This window comes from Physella acuta, unplaced genomic scaffold, assembly GCF_028476545.2.
Source record: "Physella acuta isolate Inbredline_101_S28 unplaced genomic scaffold, ASM2847654v3 ptg000204l, whole genome shotgun sequence".
Lineage (NCBI taxonomy): Eukaryota > Metazoa > Mollusca > Gastropoda > Physidae > Physella > Physella acuta.
This window is the reverse complement of record NW_026731723.1, coordinates 360,359-383,294: the sequence shown is the minus strand read 5'-3', so window position 1 is coordinate 383,294 and position 22,936 is coordinate 360,359. Positions and strand designations below refer to the sequence as shown.

Here is a 22,936-nt window from a genome sequence, read left to right as displayed (position 1 = left end):
CAAGATGTCACGTGACATCAGCGGTCACGTGACACCACGTGACACCAGAGGTCAATGTGACCATTACAAATTTTGGTCAAATGTAACAACTTTAGTCAAGACATTACCAGCAGACATTGTGAAGACATTATCAGCAGACTTTGTGAAGACAGCGGTCTCCAGGTCAGCAACCAAGGTGACACCAATCTGTTTTGTTTTTTCTTGTGGGAGACAAGACAAGGGAGAGAAGCAATGGAAATAAGGGAGATAATGTTGGGGGAGGGGGGAAATAACCCATTTTCAGTGTGCGCTCAGGATCGTGGTTCTGAAAAAGGATTCACCAAAGAAGATTTGAACAAATGGAAGTAGCTAATGTCTGCGGTCGATGGCTTGATTGGAATAATTTGTTGAGTAGAAGAAAATTGTTTTTCAACTGGAGAGTTGGGATGACGCATTAAGAAATGTTAGCAGCACACAGCATATCAGGTAGTGTAGGTCATAGTCTGCACCTTGAGTTTATAGAGTAGGTCATCGCCTGTACCTTGAGTTTATAGAGTTGGTCATTGTTTGCAGATGACCACAACCCACCAGATGACCACAACCCACTACCAGATGACCACAACCCACCACAATATGACCACAACCAGATGACCACAACCCACCAGATGACCACAACCCACCAGATGCCCACAACCCACAACCAGATGACCACAACCCACCAGATGACCACAACCCACCAGATGACCACAACCAGATGACCACAACCCACCAGATAACCACTACCCACCAGATGACCACAACCCACCAGATGACCACAACCGACCACAATATGACCACAACTAGATGACCACAACCCACCACCAGATGACCACAACCCACCAGATGACCACAACCCACCACCAGATGACCACAACCAGATGACCACAACCAGATGACCACAACCCACCAGATGACCACAACCAGATGACCACAACCCACCAGATGACCACAACCCACCACCAGATGACCACAACCCACCAGATGACCACAACCCACCACCAGATGACCACAACCCACCAGATGACCACAACCCACCACCAGATGACCACAACCCACCAGATGACCACAACCCACCAGATGACCACAACCCACCACCAGATGACCACAACCCACCAGATGACCACAACCCACTACCAGATGACCACAACCCACCAGATGACCACAACCCACCACCAGATGACAACAACCCACCACCAGATGACCACAACCCACCAGATGACCACAACCCACCAGATGACCACAACCCACCACCAGATGACAACAACCCACCACCAGATGACCACAACCCACCAGATGACCACAACCCACCACCAGATGACCACAACAGACCACCAGATGACCACAACCAGATGACCACAACCCACCACCAGATGACCACAACCAGATGACCACAACCCACCACCAGATGACCACAACCCACCAGATGACCACAACCAGATGACCACAACCCACAACCAGATGACCACAACCCACCACCTGATGACCACAACCCACCAGATGACCACAACCAGATGACCACAACCCACCAGATGACCACAACCCACCAGATGACCACAACCCACCACCAGATGACCACAACCCACCAGATGACCACAACCCACCAGATGACCACAACCCACCACCAGATGACCACAACCCACCACCAGATGACCACAACCCACTATCAGATGACCACAACCCACCAGATGACCACAACCCACCAGATGACCACAACCCACCATCAAATGACCACAACCCACCACCAGATGACCACAACCCACCAGATGACCACAACCCACCACCAGATGACCACCACCCACCACCAGATGACCACAACCCACCAGATGACCACAACCCACCAGATGACCACAACCCACCAGATGACCACAACCCACCACCAGATGACCACAACCCACCAGATGACCACAACCCACAACCAGATGACCACAACCCACTACCAGATGACCACAACCCACCAGATGACCACAACCCACCAGATGACCACAACCCACCAGATGACCACAACCAGATGACCACAACCCACCAGATGACCACAACCCACCAGATGACCACAACCCACCACCAGATGACCACAACCCACCAGATGACCACAACCCACCAGATGACCACAACCCACCACCAGATGACCACAACCCACCACCAGATGACCACAACCCACTACCAGATGACCATAACCCACCAGATGACCATAACCCAACTGATGACCACAACCCACCACCAAATGACCACAACCCACCACCAGATGACCACAACCCACCAGATGACCACAACCCACCACCAGATGACCACAACCAGATGACCACAACCCACCAGATGACCACAACCCACCACCAGATGACCAAAACAGACCACCAGATGACCACAACAGACCACCAGATGACCACAACCCACCACCAGATGACCACAACCCACCAGATGACCACAACCAGATGACCACAACCCACAACCAGATGACCACAACCCACCACCTGATGACCACAACCCACCAGATGACCACAACCAGATGACCATAACCCACCAGATGACCACAACCCACCAGATGACCACAACCCACCACAAGATGACCACAACCCACCAGATGACCACAACCCACCAGATGACCACAACCCACAACCAGATGACCACAACCCACCACCAGATGACCACAACCCACCAGATGACCACAACTCACCAGATGACCACAACCCACCAGATGACCACAACCCACCACCAGATGACCACAACCCACCAGATGACCACAACCCACAACCAGATGACCACAACCCACCACCAGATGACCACAACCCACCATCAAATGACCACAACCCACCACCAGATGACCACAACCCACCAGATGACCACAACCCACCACCAGATGACCACCACCCACCACCAGATGACCACAACCCACCACCAGATGACCACCACCCACCACCAGATGACCACAACCCACCAAATGACCACAACTCACCAGATGACCACAACCCACCAGATGACCACAACCCACCACCAGATGACCACAACCCACCAGATGACCACAACCCACAACCAGATGACCACAACCCACCACCAGATGACCACAACCCACTACCAGATGACCACAACCCACCAGATGACCACAACCCACCAGATGACCACAACCCACCAGATGACCACAACCAGATGACCACAACCCACCAGATGACCACAACCCACCAGATGACCACAACCCACCACCAGATGACCACAACCCACCAGATGACCACAACCCACCAGATGACCACAACCCACCACCAGATGACCACAACCCACCACCAGATGACCACAACCCACTACCAGATGACCACAACCCACCAGATGACCACAACCCACCAGATGACCACAACCCACCACCAAATGACCACAACCCACCACCAGATGACCACAACCCACCAGATGACCACAACCCACCACCAGATGACCACCACCCACCACCAGATGACCACAACCCACCAGATGACCACAACCCACCAGATGACCACAACCCACCAGATGACCACAACCCACAACCAGATGACCACCACCCACCACCAGATGACCACAACCCACCAGATGACCACAACCCACCAGATGACCACAACCCACCAGATGACCACAACCCACCACCAGATGACCACAACCCACCAGATGACCACAACCCACAACCAGATGACCACAACCCACCACCAGATGACCACAACCCACTATCAGATGACCACAACCCACCAGATGACCACAACCCACCAGATGACCACAACCCACCAGAGGACCACAACCCACCAGATGACCACAAGCCATCAGATGACCACAAGCCACCACCAGATGACCACAACCCACCAGATGACCACAACCCACCAGATGACCACAACCCACAACCAGATGACCACAACCCACTACCAGATGACCACAACCCACCAGATGACCACAACCCACCAGATGACCACAACCCATCAGATGACCACAACCAGATGACCACAACCCACTAGATGACCACAACCCACCACCTGATGACCACAACCCACCAGATGACCACAACCCACCAGATGACCACAACCCACCACCAGATGACCACAACCAGATGACCACAACCAGATGACCACATCCCACCAAATGACCACAACCCACCAGATGACCACAACCCACCACCAGATGACCACAACCCACCAGATGACCACAACCCACCAGATGACCACAACCCACCACCAGATGACCACAACCCACCACCAGATGACCACAACCCACTACCAGATGACCACAACCCACCAGATGACCACAACCCACCAGATGACCACAACCCACCTTCAAATGACCACAACCCACCAGATGACCACAACCCACCACCAGATGACCACAACCCACCACCAGATGACCACAACCCACCAGATGACCACAACCCACCACCAGATGACCACAACCAGATGACCACAACCAGATGACCACAACCCACCAGATGACCACAACCCACCAGATGACCACAACCCACCACCAGATGACCACAACCAGATGACCACAACCAGATGACCACATCCCACCAAATGACCACAACCCACCAGATGACCACAACCCACCACCAGATGACCACAACCCACCAGATGACCACAACCCACCAGATGACCACAACCCACCACCAGATGACCACAACCCACCACCAGATGACCACAACCCACTACCAGATGACCACAACCCACCAGATGACCACAACCCACCAGATGACCACAACCCACCACCAGATGACCACAACCCACCAGATGACCACAACCCACCACCAGATGACCACAACCCACCAGATGACCACAACCCACCAGATGACCACAACCCACCAAATGACCACAACCCACCACCAGATGACCACAACCCACCAGATGACCACAAGCCACCACCAGATGACCACAACCCACCAGATGACCACAACCCACCAGATGACCACAACCCACAACCAGATGACCACAACCCACCACCAGATGACCACAACCCACTACCAGATGACCACAACCCACCAGATGACCACAACCCACCAGATGACCACAACCCACCACCAGATGACCACAACCAGATGACCACAACCAGATGACCACAACCCACCAGATGACCACAACCCACCAGATGACCACAACCAGATGACCACAACCCACTAGATGACCACAACCCACCACCTGATGACCACAACCCACCAGATGACCACAACCCACCAGATGACCACAACCCACCAGATGACCACAACCCACCAGATGACCACAACCCACCACCAGATGACCACAACCCATCAGATGACCACAACCCACCACCAGATGACCACAACCCACCAGATGACCACAACCCACCAGATGACCACAACCCACCAGATGACCACAACCCACCACCAGATGACCACAACCAGATGACCACAACCAGATGACCACAACCCACCAGATGACCACAACCCACCAGATGACCACAACCCACCACCAGATGACCACAACCCATCAGATGACCACAACCCACCACCAGATGACCACAACCCACCAGATGACCACAACCCACCAGATGACCACAACCCACCAGATGACCACAACCCACCACCAGATGACCACAACCAGATGACCACAACCAGATGACCACAACCCACCAGATGACCACAACCCACCAGATGACCACAACCCACCACCAGATGACCACAACCAGATGAACACAACCAGATGACCACAACCCACCAGATGACCACAACCCACCACCAGATGACCACAACCCACCACCAAATAACCACAACCAGATGACCACAACCAGATGACCACAACCCGCCACCAAATAACCACAACCAGATGACCACAACCAGATGACCACAACCCACCAGATGAACACAACCCACCACCAGATGACCACATCCCACCAGATGACCACAACCAGATGACCACAACCAGATGACCACAACCCACCAGATGACCACAACCAGATGACCACAACCAGATGACCACAACCCACCAAATGACCACAACCCACCACCAGATGACCACAACCCACCAGATGACCACAACCAGATGACCACAACCCACCAGATGACCACAACCAGATGACCACAACCAGATGACCACAACCCACCACCAGATGACCACAACCAGATGACCACAACCCACCTTTGACCAGAGGATGGTAGCCACACCTTGAGCTGTGGTAGTGCAAGGTCAAGCTGCCGTCTGCTTCAGTGTCGCACCTGGGGGTGGACGGTTGACAGGTTAGGGCTACATGACACAAGGGCTATATGACATAAGGGCTACACGACACAAGGGCTACACGACCCAAGGGCTTCTCGATACAAGGGCTACACGACACAAGGGCTACATGACACAAGGGCTATGTTGGGATAGCTTGGTATGTTGGGATAGCTTGGTATGTTGGGATAGCTTGGTATAGCTTGGTATGTTGGGATAGCTTGGTATGTTGGGATAGCTTGGTATGTTGGGATAGCTTGGTAAAGCTTGGTATGTTGGGATAGCTTGGTATGTTGGGATAGCTTGGTATAGCTTGGTATGTTGGGATAGCTTGGTATGTTGGGATAGCTTGGTATGTTGGGATAGCTTGGGATAGCTTGGTATGTTGGGATAGCTTGGTATAGCTTGGTATGTTGGGATAGCTTGGTATGATGGGATAGCTTGGTATGTTGGGATAGCTTGGTATGTTGGGATAGCTTGGTATAGCTTGGTATGTTGGGATAGCTTGGTATGTTGGGATAGCTTGGTATAGCTTGGTATGTTGGGATAGCTTGGTATGTTGGGATAGCTTGGTATGTTGGGATAGCTTGGTATGTTGGCATAGCTTGGTATGTTGGGATAGTTTGGTATGTTGGGATAGCTTGGTATGTTGGGATAGCTTGGTATGTTGGGATAGCTTGGTATGTTGGGATAGCTTGGTATGTTGGGATAGCTTGGTATGTTGGGATAGCGTGGTATGTTGGGATAGCTTGGTATGTTGGGATAGCTTGGTATGTTGGGATAGCTTGGTATGTTGGGATAGCTTGGTATGTTTCTCAATAACAAAAGATGGGCAGTGTGTAGGGGCGGTGGGGGAGGGGGAAATACATTAATGAGCATGAAAACAAATACTAAAATAGCAAGTAGAATGTGGTCAAGATGGCGTGGCTGGTGGTGGTGTAGTTGGTGTGGCTGGTGGTAATGGTGGTGTTGTTGTTGATGGTGAAGTTGATGATGTGGCTGCTGGTGTTGATGGTGTAGAAAATTTTGATAATTAATTCTAAATACATTTTATAATGGTCAACTGTACCAGTGTCACACAAAACTGTACCAGTGTCACACAAAACTTTACCAGTGTCACACAAAACTGTACCAGCGTCACGTAAAACTGTCACACAAAACTGTACCAGCGTCACGTAAAACTGTCACACAAAACTGTACCATCGTCACACAAAACTGTACAAACATTAAATAAAAGCTCGCGTGTGGCTTTGATAGACAGTTTTCCATCATGACTTAATTATAGATGGGAGACAACTCTAGGGCGACCTGAGATCAAAGGGAGAGAACTAGACAAGAAAAGACAAGTCACTCTTTGACCTGGAACACGACGTCTTACAGGCAAGACAGTGACGTCTTATAGGCAAGACAGTGACGTCTTACAGACAAGTCAGTGACGTCTAACCGACAAGTCAGTGACGTCTTACAGACAAGTCAGTGACGTCTAACCGACAAGTCAGTGACGTCTTACAGACAAGTCAGTGACGTCTTACAGACAAGTCAGTGACGTCTAACCGACAAGTCAGTGACGTCTTACAAACTGATGGTGGCCCTCGTATCGATTCTTTATTCCAGTGGTAAGTGGGGGGGGGGGCAAATGGGGGACATTAATCCATGTCTTGTGTAGTAAGTCTTTGTATCCTTTGATGCGTCGCATGTGGTCTATTTGTGGCCGGAGGCCGGACAGTGCACAATTGTCGACACAGGACGTGTGGACTGAGATGTTGTAGACAGGACAGAGATGTTGTAGACAGGACAGAGATGTTGTAGACAGATGTTGTAGAGATGTTGTAGACAGGACAGAGATGTTGTAGACAGGACAGAGATGTTGTAGACAGATGTTGTAGAGATGTTGTAGACAGGACAGAGATGTTGTAGACAGGACAGAGATGTTGTAGACAGGACAGAGATGTTGTAGACAGATGTTGTAGAGATGTTATAGACAGGACAGAGATGTTGTAGACAGTACAGAGATGTTGTAGACAGATGTTGTAGACAGATGTTGTAGAGATGTCGTAGACAGATGTTATAGAGATGGTGTAGACAGGACAGAGATGTTGTAGACAGATGTTGTAGAGATGTTGTAGACAGGACAGAGATGTTGTAGACAGGACAGAGATGTTGTAGACAGGACTGAGATGTTGTAGACAGATGTTGTAGACAGGACAGAGAAGTTGTAGACAGGACAGAGATGTTGTAGACAGGGCAGAGATGTTGTAGACAGGACAGAGATGTTGTAGACAGGACAGAGATGTTGTAGACAGGACAGAGATGTTGTAGACAGGACAGAGATGTTGTAGACAGGACAGAGATGTTGTAGACAGGACAGAGATGTTGTAGACAGGACAGAGATGAGACAGGACAGAGATGTTGTAGGGATGTTGTAGACAGGACTGAGACAGGACAGAGATGTTGTAGACAGATGTTGTAGACAGGACAGAGAGGTTGTAGACAGGACAGAGATGTTGTAGACAGGACAGAGATGTTGTAGACAGGACAGAGATGTTGTAGACAAGACTGAGACAGGACAGAGATGTTGTAGACAAGACTGAGACAGGACAGAGATGTTGTAGACAGATGTTGTAGACAGATGTTGTAGACAGATGTTGTAGACAGGACAGAGATGTTGTAAACAGGACAGAGATGTTGTAGACAGGACAGAGATGTTGTAGGGATGTTGTAGACAGGACAGAGATGTTGTAGACAGGACAGAGATGTTGTAGACAGGACAGAGATGTTGTAGACAGGGCAGAGATGTTGTAGACAGGGCAGAGATGTTGTAGACAGGACAGAGATGTTGTAGACAGGACAGAGATGTTGTAGACAGGACAGAGATGTTGTAGACAGGACAGAGATGTTGTAGACAGGACAGAGATGTTGTAGACAGGACAGAGACAGGACAGAGATGTTGTAGACAGGACAGAGATGTTGTAGACAGGGCAGAGATGTTGTAGACAGGACAGAGATGTTGTAGACAGATGTTGTAGACAGGACAGAGATGTTGTAGACAGGACAGAGATGTTGTAGACAAGACTGAGACAGGACAGAGATGTTGTAGACAAGACTGAGACAGGACAGAGATGTTGTAGACAGATGTTGTAGACAGATGTTGTAGACAGATGTTGTAGACAGGACAGAGATGTTGTAGACAGGACAGAGATGTTGTAGACAGGACAGAGATGTTGTAGGGATGTTGTAGACAGGACAGAGATGTTGTAGACAAGACTGAGACAGGACAGAGATGTTGTAGACAGATGTTGTAGACAGATGTGGTAGACAGATGTTGTAGACAGGGCAGAGATGTTGTAGACAGGACAGAGATGTTGTAGACAGGACAGAGATGTTGTAGACAGGACAGAAATGTTGTTGACAGGACAGAGATGTTGTAGACAGGACAGAGATGTTGTAGACAGGGCAGAGATGTTGTAGACAGGACAGAGATGTTGTAGACAGGACAGAGATGTTGTAGACAGGGCAGAGATGTTGTAGACAGGGCAGAGATGTTGTAGACAGGACAGAGATGTTGTAGACAGGACAGAGATGTTGTAGACAGGACAGAGATGTTGTAGACAGGACAGAGATGTTGTAGACAGGACAGAGATGTTGTAGACAGGACAGAGATGTTGTAGACAGGACTGAGATGTTGTAGACAGGACTGAGATGTTGTAGATAGGACTGAGATGTTGTAGACAGGACAGAGATGTTGTAGACAGGACAGAGATGTTGTAGACAGGGCAGAGATGTTGTAGACAGGACAGAGATGTTGTAGACAGATGTTGTAGACAGGACAGAGATGTTGTAGACAGGGCAGAGATGTTGTAGACAGATGTTGTAGACAGGACTGAGATGTTGTAGACAGGACAGAGATGTTGTAGACAGATGTTGTAGACAGGACTGAGATGTTGTAGACAGGACAGAGATGTTGTAGACAGATGTTGTAGACAGGACAGAGATGTTGTAGACAGGACAGAGATGTTGTAGACAGATGTTGTAGACAGGACTGAGATGTTGTAGACAGGACAGAGATGTTGTAGACAGATGTTGTAGACAGGACAGAGATGTTGTAGACAGGACAGAGATGTTGTAGACAAGACTGAGACAGGACAGAGATGTTGTAGACAAGACTGAGACAGGACAGAGATGTTGTAGACAGATGTTGTAGACAGATGTTGTAGACAGATGTTGTAGACAGGACAGAGATGTTGTAGACAGGACAGAGATGTTGTAGACAGGACAGAGATGTTGTAGGGATGTTGTAGACAGGACAGAGATGTTGTAGACAAGACTGAGACAGGACAGAGATGTTGTAGACAGATGTTGTAGACAGATGTGGTAGACAGATGTTGTAGACAGGGCAGAGATGTTGTAGACAGGACAGAGATGTTGTAGACAGGACAGAGATGTTGTAGACAGGACAGAAATGTTGTTGACAGGACAGAGATGTTGTAGACAGGACAGAGATGTTGTAGACAGGGCAGAGATGTTGTAGACAGGACAGAGATGTTGTAGACAGGACAGAGATGTTGTAGACAGGGCAGAGATGTTGTAGACAGGGCAGAGATGTTGTAGACAGGACAGAGATGTTGTAGACAGGACAGAGATGTTGTAGACAGGACAGAGATGTTGTAGACAGGACAGAGATGTTGTAGACAGGACAGAGATGTTGTAGACAGGACAGAGATGTTGTAGACAGGACTGAGATGTTGTAGACAGGACTGAGATGTTGTAGATAGGACTGAGATGTTGTAGACAGGACAGAGATGTTGTAGACAGGACAGAGATGTTGTAGACAGGGCAGAGATGTTGTAGACAGGACAGAGATGTTGTAGACAGATGTTGTAGACAGGACAGAGATGTTGTAGACAGGGCAGAGATGTTGTAGACAGATGTTGTAGACAGGACTGAGATGTTGTAGACAGGACAGAGATGTTGTAGACAGATGTTGTAGACAGGACTGAGATGTTGTAGACAGGACAGAGATGTTGTAGACAGATGTTGTAGACAGGACAGAGATGTTGTAGACAGGACAGAGATGTTGTAGACAGATGTTGTAGACAGGACTGAGATGTTGTAGACAGGACAGAGATGTTGTAGACAGATGTTGTAGACAGGACTGAGATGTTGTAGACAGGACAGAGATGTTGTAGACAGATGTAGTAGACAGGACTGAGATGTTGTAGACAGGACAGAGATGTTGTAGACAGATGTTGTAGACAGGACAGAGATGTTGTAGACAGATGTTGTAGACAGGACAGAGATGTTGTAGACAGGACAGAGATGTTGTAGACAGGACAGAGATGTTGCAGACAGAAATTGTAGAAAACACAGAGATGTTGTAGACAGGACAGAGATGTTGTAGACAGATGTTGTAGACAGGACAGAGATGTTGTAGACAGGACAGAGATGTTGTAGACAGGACAGAGATGTTGCAGACAGAAATTGTAGAAAACACAGAGATGTTGTAGACAGGACAGAGATGTTGTACAACATCCCATAATTCTCTTACGAACTGACAAAGCGGGATAAACCTGAAAACCGGAAGTGACGTCATCGGTAAACCTCGGGGTAAAAAAAAAACAGCCAAGTCTAACGGAAAACAAACTGGAGCGTAAACAAATGGCAAGGTGAAGGTCACTGCCTCACCTTACTCACGCGGAACATGTTTGTGTGGAGGGCGGGGTAGGGCGGGTGTCGGTGAATTCAGCGACCCCCGGATCAGAGACTTGCAATCTTTGGGGTGTGTCGAGGTGCGGCCGTCTAATGCAGCAGTTATCTGATTTTATCCTAGCAGGAACCACAACTCTGTCTTGATCATTTATCAAGCAAGAACGGAAACTCTCCGTAACTACTGACGCTTCTCATCAGCGCTTGAGTGGTAAATATATGCACATTTCCAATAGCATTTCTTCTGTTGCTCAGATATAGTTATATGTAGAGTGGGCAGACAACTGTTGGTGGACTGGGCAGATAACTGTTGGTGGACTGGGCAGATAACTGTTGGTGGACTGGGCAGATAACTGTTGGTGGACTGGGCAGATAACTGTTGGTGGACTGGGCACAATGATTGTCACGTTGAGTGAAAAAATGATTGTCACGTCTCACAATGATTGTCACGTCACGTGGCATACGACAGTAGTACACCTGATGTTCTTTTTGTCTGGACCAAGGGAGATGATTCACCTAATCCGAGGCTATGGGAAGATAATCCGTCATGTATTGTGAGAGACGAGATTAAAATTCAAGACGAGAAGTGGACAAGCCTTGGGGGGGGGGGGGGGGGGCGGGGGGCTGCAACTGTGTTGTTGTCGAAGGGGGGGTTCGTGTTTTTCGCGTCAAAAAGCAGAAAGCACCCGTCCGATGACGTCATAATTTACTCCCCACCCCCTTCCCCCTCCACCCTCCCAGCATAAGCACACATCTAAATAAACCAACATTATATAATCTTTTTTAAATCACACACAAAAGGTATGTTACGTCACGTAACTAAACAACCACCCCCTCCCCTCCCCCCACACACACTCCTTCCCTCCATTGATCATTGTCTCTCAGGATCTATGACGTAATGTATGGTCGAGCCATTGACCACAACATGGGACAGCGATTAATGAACCAGATACCCCCGGGATGAGACTAGACTAGTGTAGGTAAACCTGAGCTGAACTCACTCACCAGCGTGTAGACAACAACACCAACATTAGCTCACGTCACGGCAGTTCAATCTAATGGAATATTTCAAACGTATGGGGCGTAACATGTGAAACAAGTGCTACAACTCGAGGAGAAAATCTATTTTTATCCTCCGAGAAAGTTTCTCTGTCAAGGACGATGTAGACATCCCACATTTAGGACAACCAATGAAAACACAGATTTTAATCTCATCCTGAGGTCAAGGATGAGACAAAAATAACCACGTGGCTTTTATTTACAAGTAGAGATGATGAAAAGTCTAAAAATCGTGAAGTTATTTCATTTTAATATATCTTTGATTCTATCAGTTGAAAACATGTTTTATCTAAGCTCAACCTACAGGTTTTATCTTAGCTCAACCTACAGGTTTTATCTTAGCTCAACCTACAGGTTTTATCTTAGCTCAACCTACAGGTTTTATCTTTGCTCAACCTATAGGTTTTATCTTAGCTCAAAGCAGTGTTTCTTCCAGACTTGTTTCTCCGGGGCGGCACTTGAAATTTTCTGGGGGGGGGGGGGGGGGAACGACGACGACGACGGGACGGACTAAAATTTCTGGGGGTGGGGGCGGATACTGTTAAAAGTATATATTTTCTATATAAATTCCATTTCGTTCGGGGGGGGGGGGGGGCGGTAGACATTCTTCGGGTGGGGGATGCCTGGTAAAAAGTCTGGCTCGAAGTACAGGTTTATTCTAAGCTCAACCTACAGGTTTATTCTAAGCTCAACCTACAGGTTTTATCTTAGGCCCACCTACGGCACCCAGTACAGGGCAGATCTCCCAAAATTCAGGGCTGTTTGACATCTCGACTTTGGACAAGCTACAAACACACGGGCTGTTCAAAAGTCTAACAACACTTTGTGGGATTGGGTGGGTTCAAGGCCGACCGGTCCGTTAAAAACTTGTATTTTCTCAGCGAAACAAACTGGTATTAAACTTCGCCATAAATCTGTCTGCAGTTTGAATGTGTATAAACATATTTTTAACTTGTTGAAGATTGCACTTGGCAAGTACAAGTAGAGCACAAATCCGTAGCAGACGACCAAAGTTTTTCACAACAAGGCTCCACTTCCTGCGGGAATAGCGGCCCGCTTGTTGCGCGCGACTGACACGTTCGCTTGAGCAGATACTACTTACAGTGGCCAGATACATTTAACGGGAATTCCGTTACCACCATTGAGAGGCTACCACCATTGAGAGGCTTTTCCCATTCTCAGTGTACCCTCTCTCCCTCCCTGTCTCCTGCCTCCCACACTCTCTCCCTCCCTCTCTCCTCTCCCATCCTCCCACCCACCATTCAACCCCCGCTCTTTTTACTAAAAGCTTAACTTAAAAAAATTAAAAACATTATTCCTGAATCAGTTGCCCGTAGATGATACGGTTCAGTGCCTTAGGTTTATAGAAAAAAACATCATTCATCAAATATCGAAAAAAAAACATCTGATCATTTTTAAATTATATGCAGTAATTGCGTTGAGTCCATAGCAAGTCGACTAAACCCCGTGAGGCCTGCCCCCCCCCCCCCCACTAAAGAACAAATTCCTTTAATGTACATCATGTTTTTTCCATGCTGGTTCCCCCTCCCCCACTATACATCTTGGCATTAAAATTAATTTCTTTAGATAGTTGTACTTTAAACGTTTTAAAATGTCGATACATTTCCTAACATAATGACGTCATCTCACATACCCTAACATAATGACGTCATCTCACATACCCTAACATAATGACGTCATCTCACATACCCTAACATAGTGACGTCATCTCACATACCCTAACATAATGACGTCATCTCACATACCCTAACATAATGACGTCATCTCACATACCCTAACATAATGACGTCATCTCACATACCCTAACATAGTGTCGTCATCTCACATACCCTAACGTAATGACGTCATCTCACATTTCCTAACATAATGACGTCATCTCACATTTCCTAACATAATGACGTCATCTCACATTTCCGCAGAATGTTACAAGCTGGCGGGCTGGAGGGGGGGGGGGGGGTTAAACTTTCAAACACCCTCACAACCTCCCTTCCCACCCCCCCACCCCCCCCCCCCCCCCCGACCATGACACCCTGTAAATGCCTACATACACAAAAACTCCTGCATGATTGCTAATCTTTACAGCGGATAAATTAAAAAAAAAACTATCCACTTAAAACTCAATCAACTTTTTAAACCTATCCCATGGATATCATTGAACAAGTGACGCTCGGGTTATCCATATATCCATCTGGATAAACAGATTAATCATTATAGGCTCAACTGATCCAATGACATTAAAAATAAAGCAATAGATAATCCTCTTTTACAAAGTTCAACGCCTGAGAAGTGAGTGCGTTGCAATCAATTTTCTTTTCGCAGAGCAAGTTATGGTACAGGACGGTCAAACATCAGTTGGTCAGTTGGTCAGTTGGTTAGCTGTGGGTCAGTTAGTCAGTTGGTAGTCAGAGGGTAGTCAGTTGCTCAGTTGGTTAGCTGTGGGTCAGTTAGTCAGTTGGTTAGCTGGTCAGTTGGTCAGCTGGTTAGTTTGTCAGATGGTCCGTTGGTCAGCATGTCAATCGGTCAGTTAGTCTGTTGGTCCGCAGGTCTATTGGTCAACTGGCCAGTTGGTCATATTGGGTGTGGCGAGTCGTGTAGACAGCAAAACATTTTGATAACACCTTTTTTTTAAAACATCTCTCTACACTTTCATCTAAACATCGCTATACCTTCTTCTAAACATCTCTCTACACTTTCTCATCTAAACATCTCTCTACACTTTCATCTAAACATCTCACTACACTTTCATCTAAACATTTCTCTACACTTTCTTCTCCTGTTAATTGCTAGATACTGACTCGATATTTGTTTTTGTTTTTGTAAAGACAAGATCTCCAGCATACGTGATCACAGACCAGCTACTCATCGATTAGAAGAAATCAGGGGGCGTAAGTCTGGTTTACAGTCAACTCTAAACAAGGGAAGCTACTCTACGCACAAGGAAATGAAACCAGCACAAAAAAGGCAACTCATTTAAATATTTGGGTGGTGTTGACTTCCTGTTTGTGGTCGTTGTATGATAAATGAAGGTGGGGACCTAACATTGTGGTAACCAGGGTAGTTGTTGTCTGTCCCTATGGTAACCAGGGTGACTGTTGTATCTGTGGTAACCAGGGTAACTGTTGTCTGTCCCTATTGGTAACCAGGGTAACTGTTGTCTGTCCCTATGGTAACCAGGGTAGCTGTTGTCTGTCCCTATGGTAACCAGGGTAGCTGTTGTCTGTCCCTATGGTAACCAGGGTAACTGTTGTCTGTCCCTGTGGAAACCAGGGTAGCTGTTGTCCCTATGGTAACCAGGGTAGCTGTTGTCTGTCCCTATGGTAACCAGGGTAACTGTTGTCTGTCCCTATGGTAACCAGGGTAACTGTTGTCTGTCCCTATGGTAACCAGGGTAACTGTTGTCTGTCCCTATGGTAACCAGGGTAACTGTTGTCTGTCCCTATGGTAACCAGGGTAACTGTTGTCTGTCCCTATGTTAACTAGGGTAACTGTTGTCTGTCCCTGTGGTAACTAGGGTAACTGTTGTCTGTCCCTGTGGAAACCAGGGTAGCTGTTGTCCCTATGGTAACCAGGGTAGCTGTTGTCTGTCCCTATGGTAACCAGGGTAACTGTTGTCTGTCCCTATGGTAACCAGGGTAACTGTTGTCTGTCCCTATGGTAACCAGGGTAACTGTTGTCTGTCCCTATGGTAACCAGGGTAGCTGTTGTCCCTATGGTAACCATGGTAGCTGTTGTCCCTATGGTAACTAGGGTAGCTGTTGTCCCTATGGTAACTAGGGAAGCTGTTGTCCCTATGGTAACCAGGGTAACTGATGTCCCTGTGGTAACTAGGGTAGCTGTTGTCTGTCCCTATGGTAACCAGGGTAGCTGTTGTCTGTCCCTATGGTAACCAGGGTAGCTGTTGTCTGTCCCTATGGTAACTAGGGTAGCTGTTGTCCCTATGGTAACTAGGGTAGCTGTTGTCCCTATGGTAACTAGGGAAGCTGTTGTCCCTATGGTAACCAGGGTAACTGATGTCCCTGTGGTAACTAGGGTAGCTGTTGTCTGTCCCTATGGTAACCAGGGTAACTGTTGTCTGTCCCTATGGTAACTAGGGTAGCTGTTGTCTGTCCCTATGGTAACCAGGGTAACTGTTGTCTGTCCCTATGGTAACCAGGGTAACTGTTGTCTGTCCCTATGGTAACGAGGGTAACTGTTGTCCCTGTGGTAACCAACGACTCGGCTTCACGTGTCACGCCATCCAATGTTTTCCTTCTAGCAACAACAACTCCCTGTATAGCAGGAGCGTCAAAGGGACGTTACTCGTGATATTTATTACCTGCCCCTGACGGGCGTCCACTTAAGGAGCTTTGATCAAGGATATAATTTTGTGTAAGGGAGATTTTCTTCCTCACCCCCTACAAGGTAGATTTCCTACAGACGTCTTCACTTTCCATCCCCGCACCCAACACCTGTATATACACGACACTTTTAACAGTTTGACACCCCGACCCACACCCCCACCCACACCCCCACCCACACCCCCCACACTCAAATAGATTTACCTACATGCGTGTAGCAATAATTTCGCCAAGAAACACAATTCTCATGTTGTTTTTTTACTGCAGATACTGTAGTACAAGATGTTGTGCAGCTGAAAGTTATACTTGTATTGTGTCTCAGATTTGTGGTGGGGTGGAGGGTGTGTTGGGTGTGTGGGAGGATGTGGTGGGTGAGGTGGTCGGAGTGTGGTGTGGTGGGTGAGAGGGGTGAAGCAGTCTTTAATGACAATAAATGGAGAGCCAAATGGCGGCTGTATGATGCTGTAGCTGCTAATCACAACGTTGTTGCCCCCCCCCCCCCCCACATATATACACACACACACTCAACAAACCGTTTCTTATACGACTCTAATGTTTTCTTCAAATAAAGTTTACTGCGACACACACACACAAACACACACACGCGCCACCATGTCTTACAACAAAAATCAATTTTACATCTATAGAACCTACTGGAAGTTTAAAAACGTTGTAACAATAGTTTAGTTTATAGACCCGCTCCAGGCGTCATTGTGTAAATATATTACTGCATGTAATTGTCGAATGTGTAAATCTATTTTAGCCACGCACTCACGAGCTGAGGTCAAACACTAGAGACGTTTCCATTCCATATTCATTTGTCGCTTCAGAAACCTGAAGTTCTAGTAGCTGTTGGCAGTCTCACAACATTTTATATAACCTCATCTGTCATAACCACACATCGTCTGTCATAACCCCACATCATCTGTCATAAAACCACATCATCTGTCATAACCGCACATCATCTGTCATAACCTCACATCATCTGTCATAAATCCATATCATCTGTCATAACCCCACATCATCTGTCATAAATCCACATCATCTGTCATAACCCCACATCATCTGTCATAACCCCACATAATCTGTCATAAAACCACATAACCTGCCACAGCCCCACATCATCTGTCATGGCCCCATAAACAGGTGAACTCTACTTGCCCCGTTAACCGTCAGATTCAAAGATCAACATGCCATTATCTGACCAAACGAAACAAAGAAGACAACAGACAACAGATAAGTCTGACCAAGACAACAGACAAAACAAGTCTGACCAAGACATCAGACAAAACAAGTCTGACCAAGACAACAGACAAGTCTGACCAAGACAACAGACAACTCCCCACCAAAAGGTTCCATTTTCCCCACGTTAACGTCACAAAAAAATAATCGATTTCTCTCACCATTTCTGAGTAGGATTTTGTAGTGTAGTTTGGCTAAACATTTGATTAGAAACAGTTGATTTACTTGGATGGTAATTTGTTGGCTTTTATTTCAGGAAGTAAACATTTATAACTTGATTTTAAAGAAAGACATGGCCAGTAAAATATAACCATTTGTTTCCATTTGTTCTAAATTTCCCATCTCCCAACACATCTAAAGTCTAAAGCCATCAGTATCGTGGATTTGACCAAGTGTAAAAATGCCTCTAGCGTTTGAGTGCTGGTTTACAGAATTCCTTCCCCAGGACTGGCGAAGCGGGATAACACGAGAATTTTAAAACCAATTAGTTAATTACACCTTAATTGTTCCTTCAATAAATCCCATTTCTATGCATGTTATTTTGAGCAGGATTGAAAAAATCTTCACCGAAAGTTTGAAATAATTTCTAGTCCAGTAGAACGTTTCATTTTTTGTGGCCTTCAAAGATTTCACAGAAGTTTGTTAAGTTGCGTTGTATGTTGTATATAAATTCCATAAGATCCATAATATCCGGAAAAGATATTTTATTCTGTTACCGGTTTTTAAAATACCGATAACATAAGTACCGTTTCAGTTAGGTGGACGAAATTTTATAAACTTGTATAAATTTTTATTATATCAATTCTCTAAAATTTTGAGTGGTTTCCGGTGAAGGGAAGTAGAACTTGTCCCTATTTCTGATTACATTCTATCGCACTGATTTGTTTCAAACATTTTACGTAGGTCAGGACTCGATGACAATGCACAAATGTGACTAAATTAGTTTTTAAAAATATTATCATTGTTTCCTTTATAAAATACAAATTTTCTGCTGACAGGCACTTATGCTGTAACTACATCCTACGTGCATGTCACACACAGTTTTATTGAAAGCTGTTTAAACAAGATGTAATGTTGGCCTTGAATTAAAGAGGTTTTTATCATTAGATTAAATGCGGGTCTATCTATCTTTAGCCATGCTAAACTTTTTATCATAATTTTAAAATTACAGGGTTCCCTACGTTTGATAGAGGGGCCAAATAAAGGAGATGAAGATCTTAATCAGGTGCACAGATCTATGGGAAGTTATCGATCTAACTGGTCATCAATCAGGTTATATGTTGTCCTTGGGCGAGAGGTGGGGGGGGGGGGAGAGACCTGTCGGGTGGGGGTGGGGGGGGGGTGAGACAGTTACAAGATGAAACATCACATTCTCTGATATTTATAATCGTCTTTACATAGCCGTTACAAATAACATTGGAATGCTTTAATTTAAAGCAACACGTGACAGACATACAACACATGACAGACATACAACACATGACAGACATACAGCAACACATGACGGACATACAGCAACACATGACAGACATACAGCAACACATGACAGACACGCAGCAACATATGACAGACATGCAGCAACACATGACAGACATACAGCAACACATGACAGACATACAACACATGACGGACATACAGCAACACATGACAGACATACAGCAACAAATGAAAGACATACAACACATGACAGACATAAAACACATAACATACATGATCTATTGCACGAACCTAAACAAACTTCTGTGAAATCTTTGAAAGGCCACACAAAATTACACGTCATAATTTCGGTGAAGATTTTTTTTTCAATCCTGCTTAAAATAACCTGCATAGAAAAGGGATTTATTCAGGGAACAATTAAGGTGTAATTAACTAATTGGTTTAAAAATTCTCTTGTTATCCCGCCTCGCCAGTCCTGGGGAAGGAATTCTTGAAACCAGAACTCAAACGCTAGAGGCATTTTTACAATAATGAACTCGGTCAAATCCACGGTACTGATGGCTTTAGATGTGTTGGGAGATAGAAACTGTAGAAAAAGTGTTTTTTTATCGGCCATGTTTTTTTTTCTTCTGAAATCAACATGTATGGTCATCTGATTTCTGTCTAGCACCAGTGTAGCTAGTCGTAGCTCTACGGTCACCTGATGTCTGACTAGCTTTGTATGCTCGCGTGAGAGGAAAGTGACACTGATAAATTGACTATTAGAAAACTCTTTAGGTAACCGGAAGTACGTCATCATCTGAGGGAGTGCTCATCTCCCAGCAGCCACCCAGGACACGTGACTGGCCAGTTTTTTAGCTTGAAGCTAAACACAAAAGAAGTCCGAATTTGTATACAAGTCCATTTGCCAGTGAAAGACACACTAACATTAGCCCTAACCTTAGGTTTGATGACCTCATGTTCACACAAGTTTGATGACCTCATGTTCACACAAGTTTGATGACCTCATGTTCACACAAGTTTGATGACCTCATGTTCACACAAGTTTGATGACCTCATGTTCACACAAGTTTGATGACCTCATGTTCACACAAGTTTGATGACCTCATGTTCACACAAGTTTGAAGACCTTATGTTCACACAAGTTTGATGACCTTATGTTCACACAAGTTTGATGACCCCATGTTCACACAAGTTTGATGACCTCATGTTCACACAAGTTTGATGACCTCATGTTCACACAAGTTTGATGACCTCATGTTCACACAAGTTTGATGACCTCATGTTCACACAAGTTTGATGACCTCATGTTCACACAAGTTTGATGACCTCATGTTCACACAAGTTTGATGACCTCATGTTCAATGACCTCATGTTCACACAAGTTTGATGACACAACACAATCACGCGTGAGTTTCTCCACTACTCACTAATGTTGTCCTATTAGTTACCTTCCTTGTTTACATGTTTGCCTCCCCTTGTCTACATTGTGGACATACAACGCCCCTTTTCATAACCGCCCCACATGGGGTAGGGCAGAACTGGGTTATCCACCCATGTTAGGAGTTATCTCATGGGCGGCCCCGAGCTCTGCCCCCCCCCCCCCCCGTTGTTGTGTTCTACCTTGTGCCCCCTCCTCTAACTTCCCCCCCCCCTTTCCCCTCCGGGTTTAATGAATTAACAAGAATCGTTTGATAAAGTGAGATCAGATGGATTTCATCAAAGTGAGAGTGTATATGTGTTTGTATGTGTGTGTGTGTGTGTGTGGGGGGGGGGAGTGGGGGAGTGAGTGGGGGAGGGGAGGGGGGGGGGGAACTTGAAGAAACCGAAGCCACAATGTCAGTGACGAGAGCCAGGTCTCGTGCTGTGGTCTGGTTATAGCTAACCGGTTTAACTACACCGGTCTGGTTCTAGCTAACCGGTTTAACTACACCAGTCTGGTTCTAGCTAACCGGTTTAACTACACCAGTCTGGTTCTAGCTAACCGGTTTAACTACACCAGTCTGGTTCTAGCTAACCGGTTTAACTACACCGGTTTAACCACACCGGTCTGGTTCTAACTAACCAGTTTAACTACACCGGTCTGGTTCTAGCTAACCGGTTTAACTACACCAGTCTGGTTCTATTTAACCGGTTTGACTACACTGGTCTGGTTCTATCTAACCAGTTTAACTACACAGGTCTGGTTCTAGCTAACCGGTTTAACTACACCAGTCTGGTTCTAGCTAACCGGTTTAACTACACCGGTCTGGTTCTAGCTAACCAGTTTAACTACACCGGTCTGGTTCTAGCTAACCGGTTTAACTACACCGGTCTGGTTCTAGCTAACCGGTTTAACTACACCGGTCTGGTTCTAGCTAACCGGTTTAACTACACCTGTCTGGTTCTAGCTAACCGGTTTAACTACACCGGTCTGCTTCTAGCTAACCGGTTTAACTACACCGGTCTGGTTCTATCTAACCGGTTTAACTACACCGGTCTGGTTCTAGCTAACCGGTTTAACTACACCGGTCTGGTTCTAGCTAACCGGTTTAACTACACCTGTCTGTTTCTAGCTAACCGGTTTAACTACACCGGTTTAACCACACCAGTCTGGTTCTAACTAACCGGTTTAACTACACAAGTCTGGTTCTAGCTAACCAGTTTAACTACACCAGTATGGTTCTATCTAACCGGTTTAACTACACTGGTCTGGTTCTAGCTAACTGGTTTAACTACACCGGTCTGCTTCTAGCTAACCGGTTTAACTACACCGGTTTAACCACACCGGTCTGGTTCTAACTAACCGGTTTAACTACACAAATCTGGTTCTAGCTAACCAGTTTAACTACACCAGTATGGTTCTATCTAACCGGTTTAACTACACTGGTCTGGTTCTAGCTAACCGGTTTAACCACACCGGTCTGGTTCTAGCTAACCGGTTTAACTACACCAGTCTGGTTCTAGCTAACCAGTTTA

At 46.4% G+C, this 22,936-nt stretch overlaps 1 protein-coding gene across 1 annotated transcript in view; it reads right to left on the bottom strand.

Annotated features, from left to right (window-relative positions):
• Nucleotides 1-63: 63 nt before the first annotated feature.
• LOC131937215 (guanylate cyclase soluble subunit beta-1-like) overlaps nt 64-22,936 on the bottom strand; it is a 31,152-nt gene continuing 8,279 nt past the window's right edge. The window contains exons 5-6 of the mRNA XM_059294460.1: nt 6,105-6,181; nt 64-200 (exon numbers count right to left, since the gene is read on the bottom strand). Coding sequence (XP_059150443.1) covers nt 64-200; nt 6,105-6,181 — 214 coding nt within the window. The remainder of the gene's footprint in view (nt 201-6,104; nt 6,182-22,936) is intronic.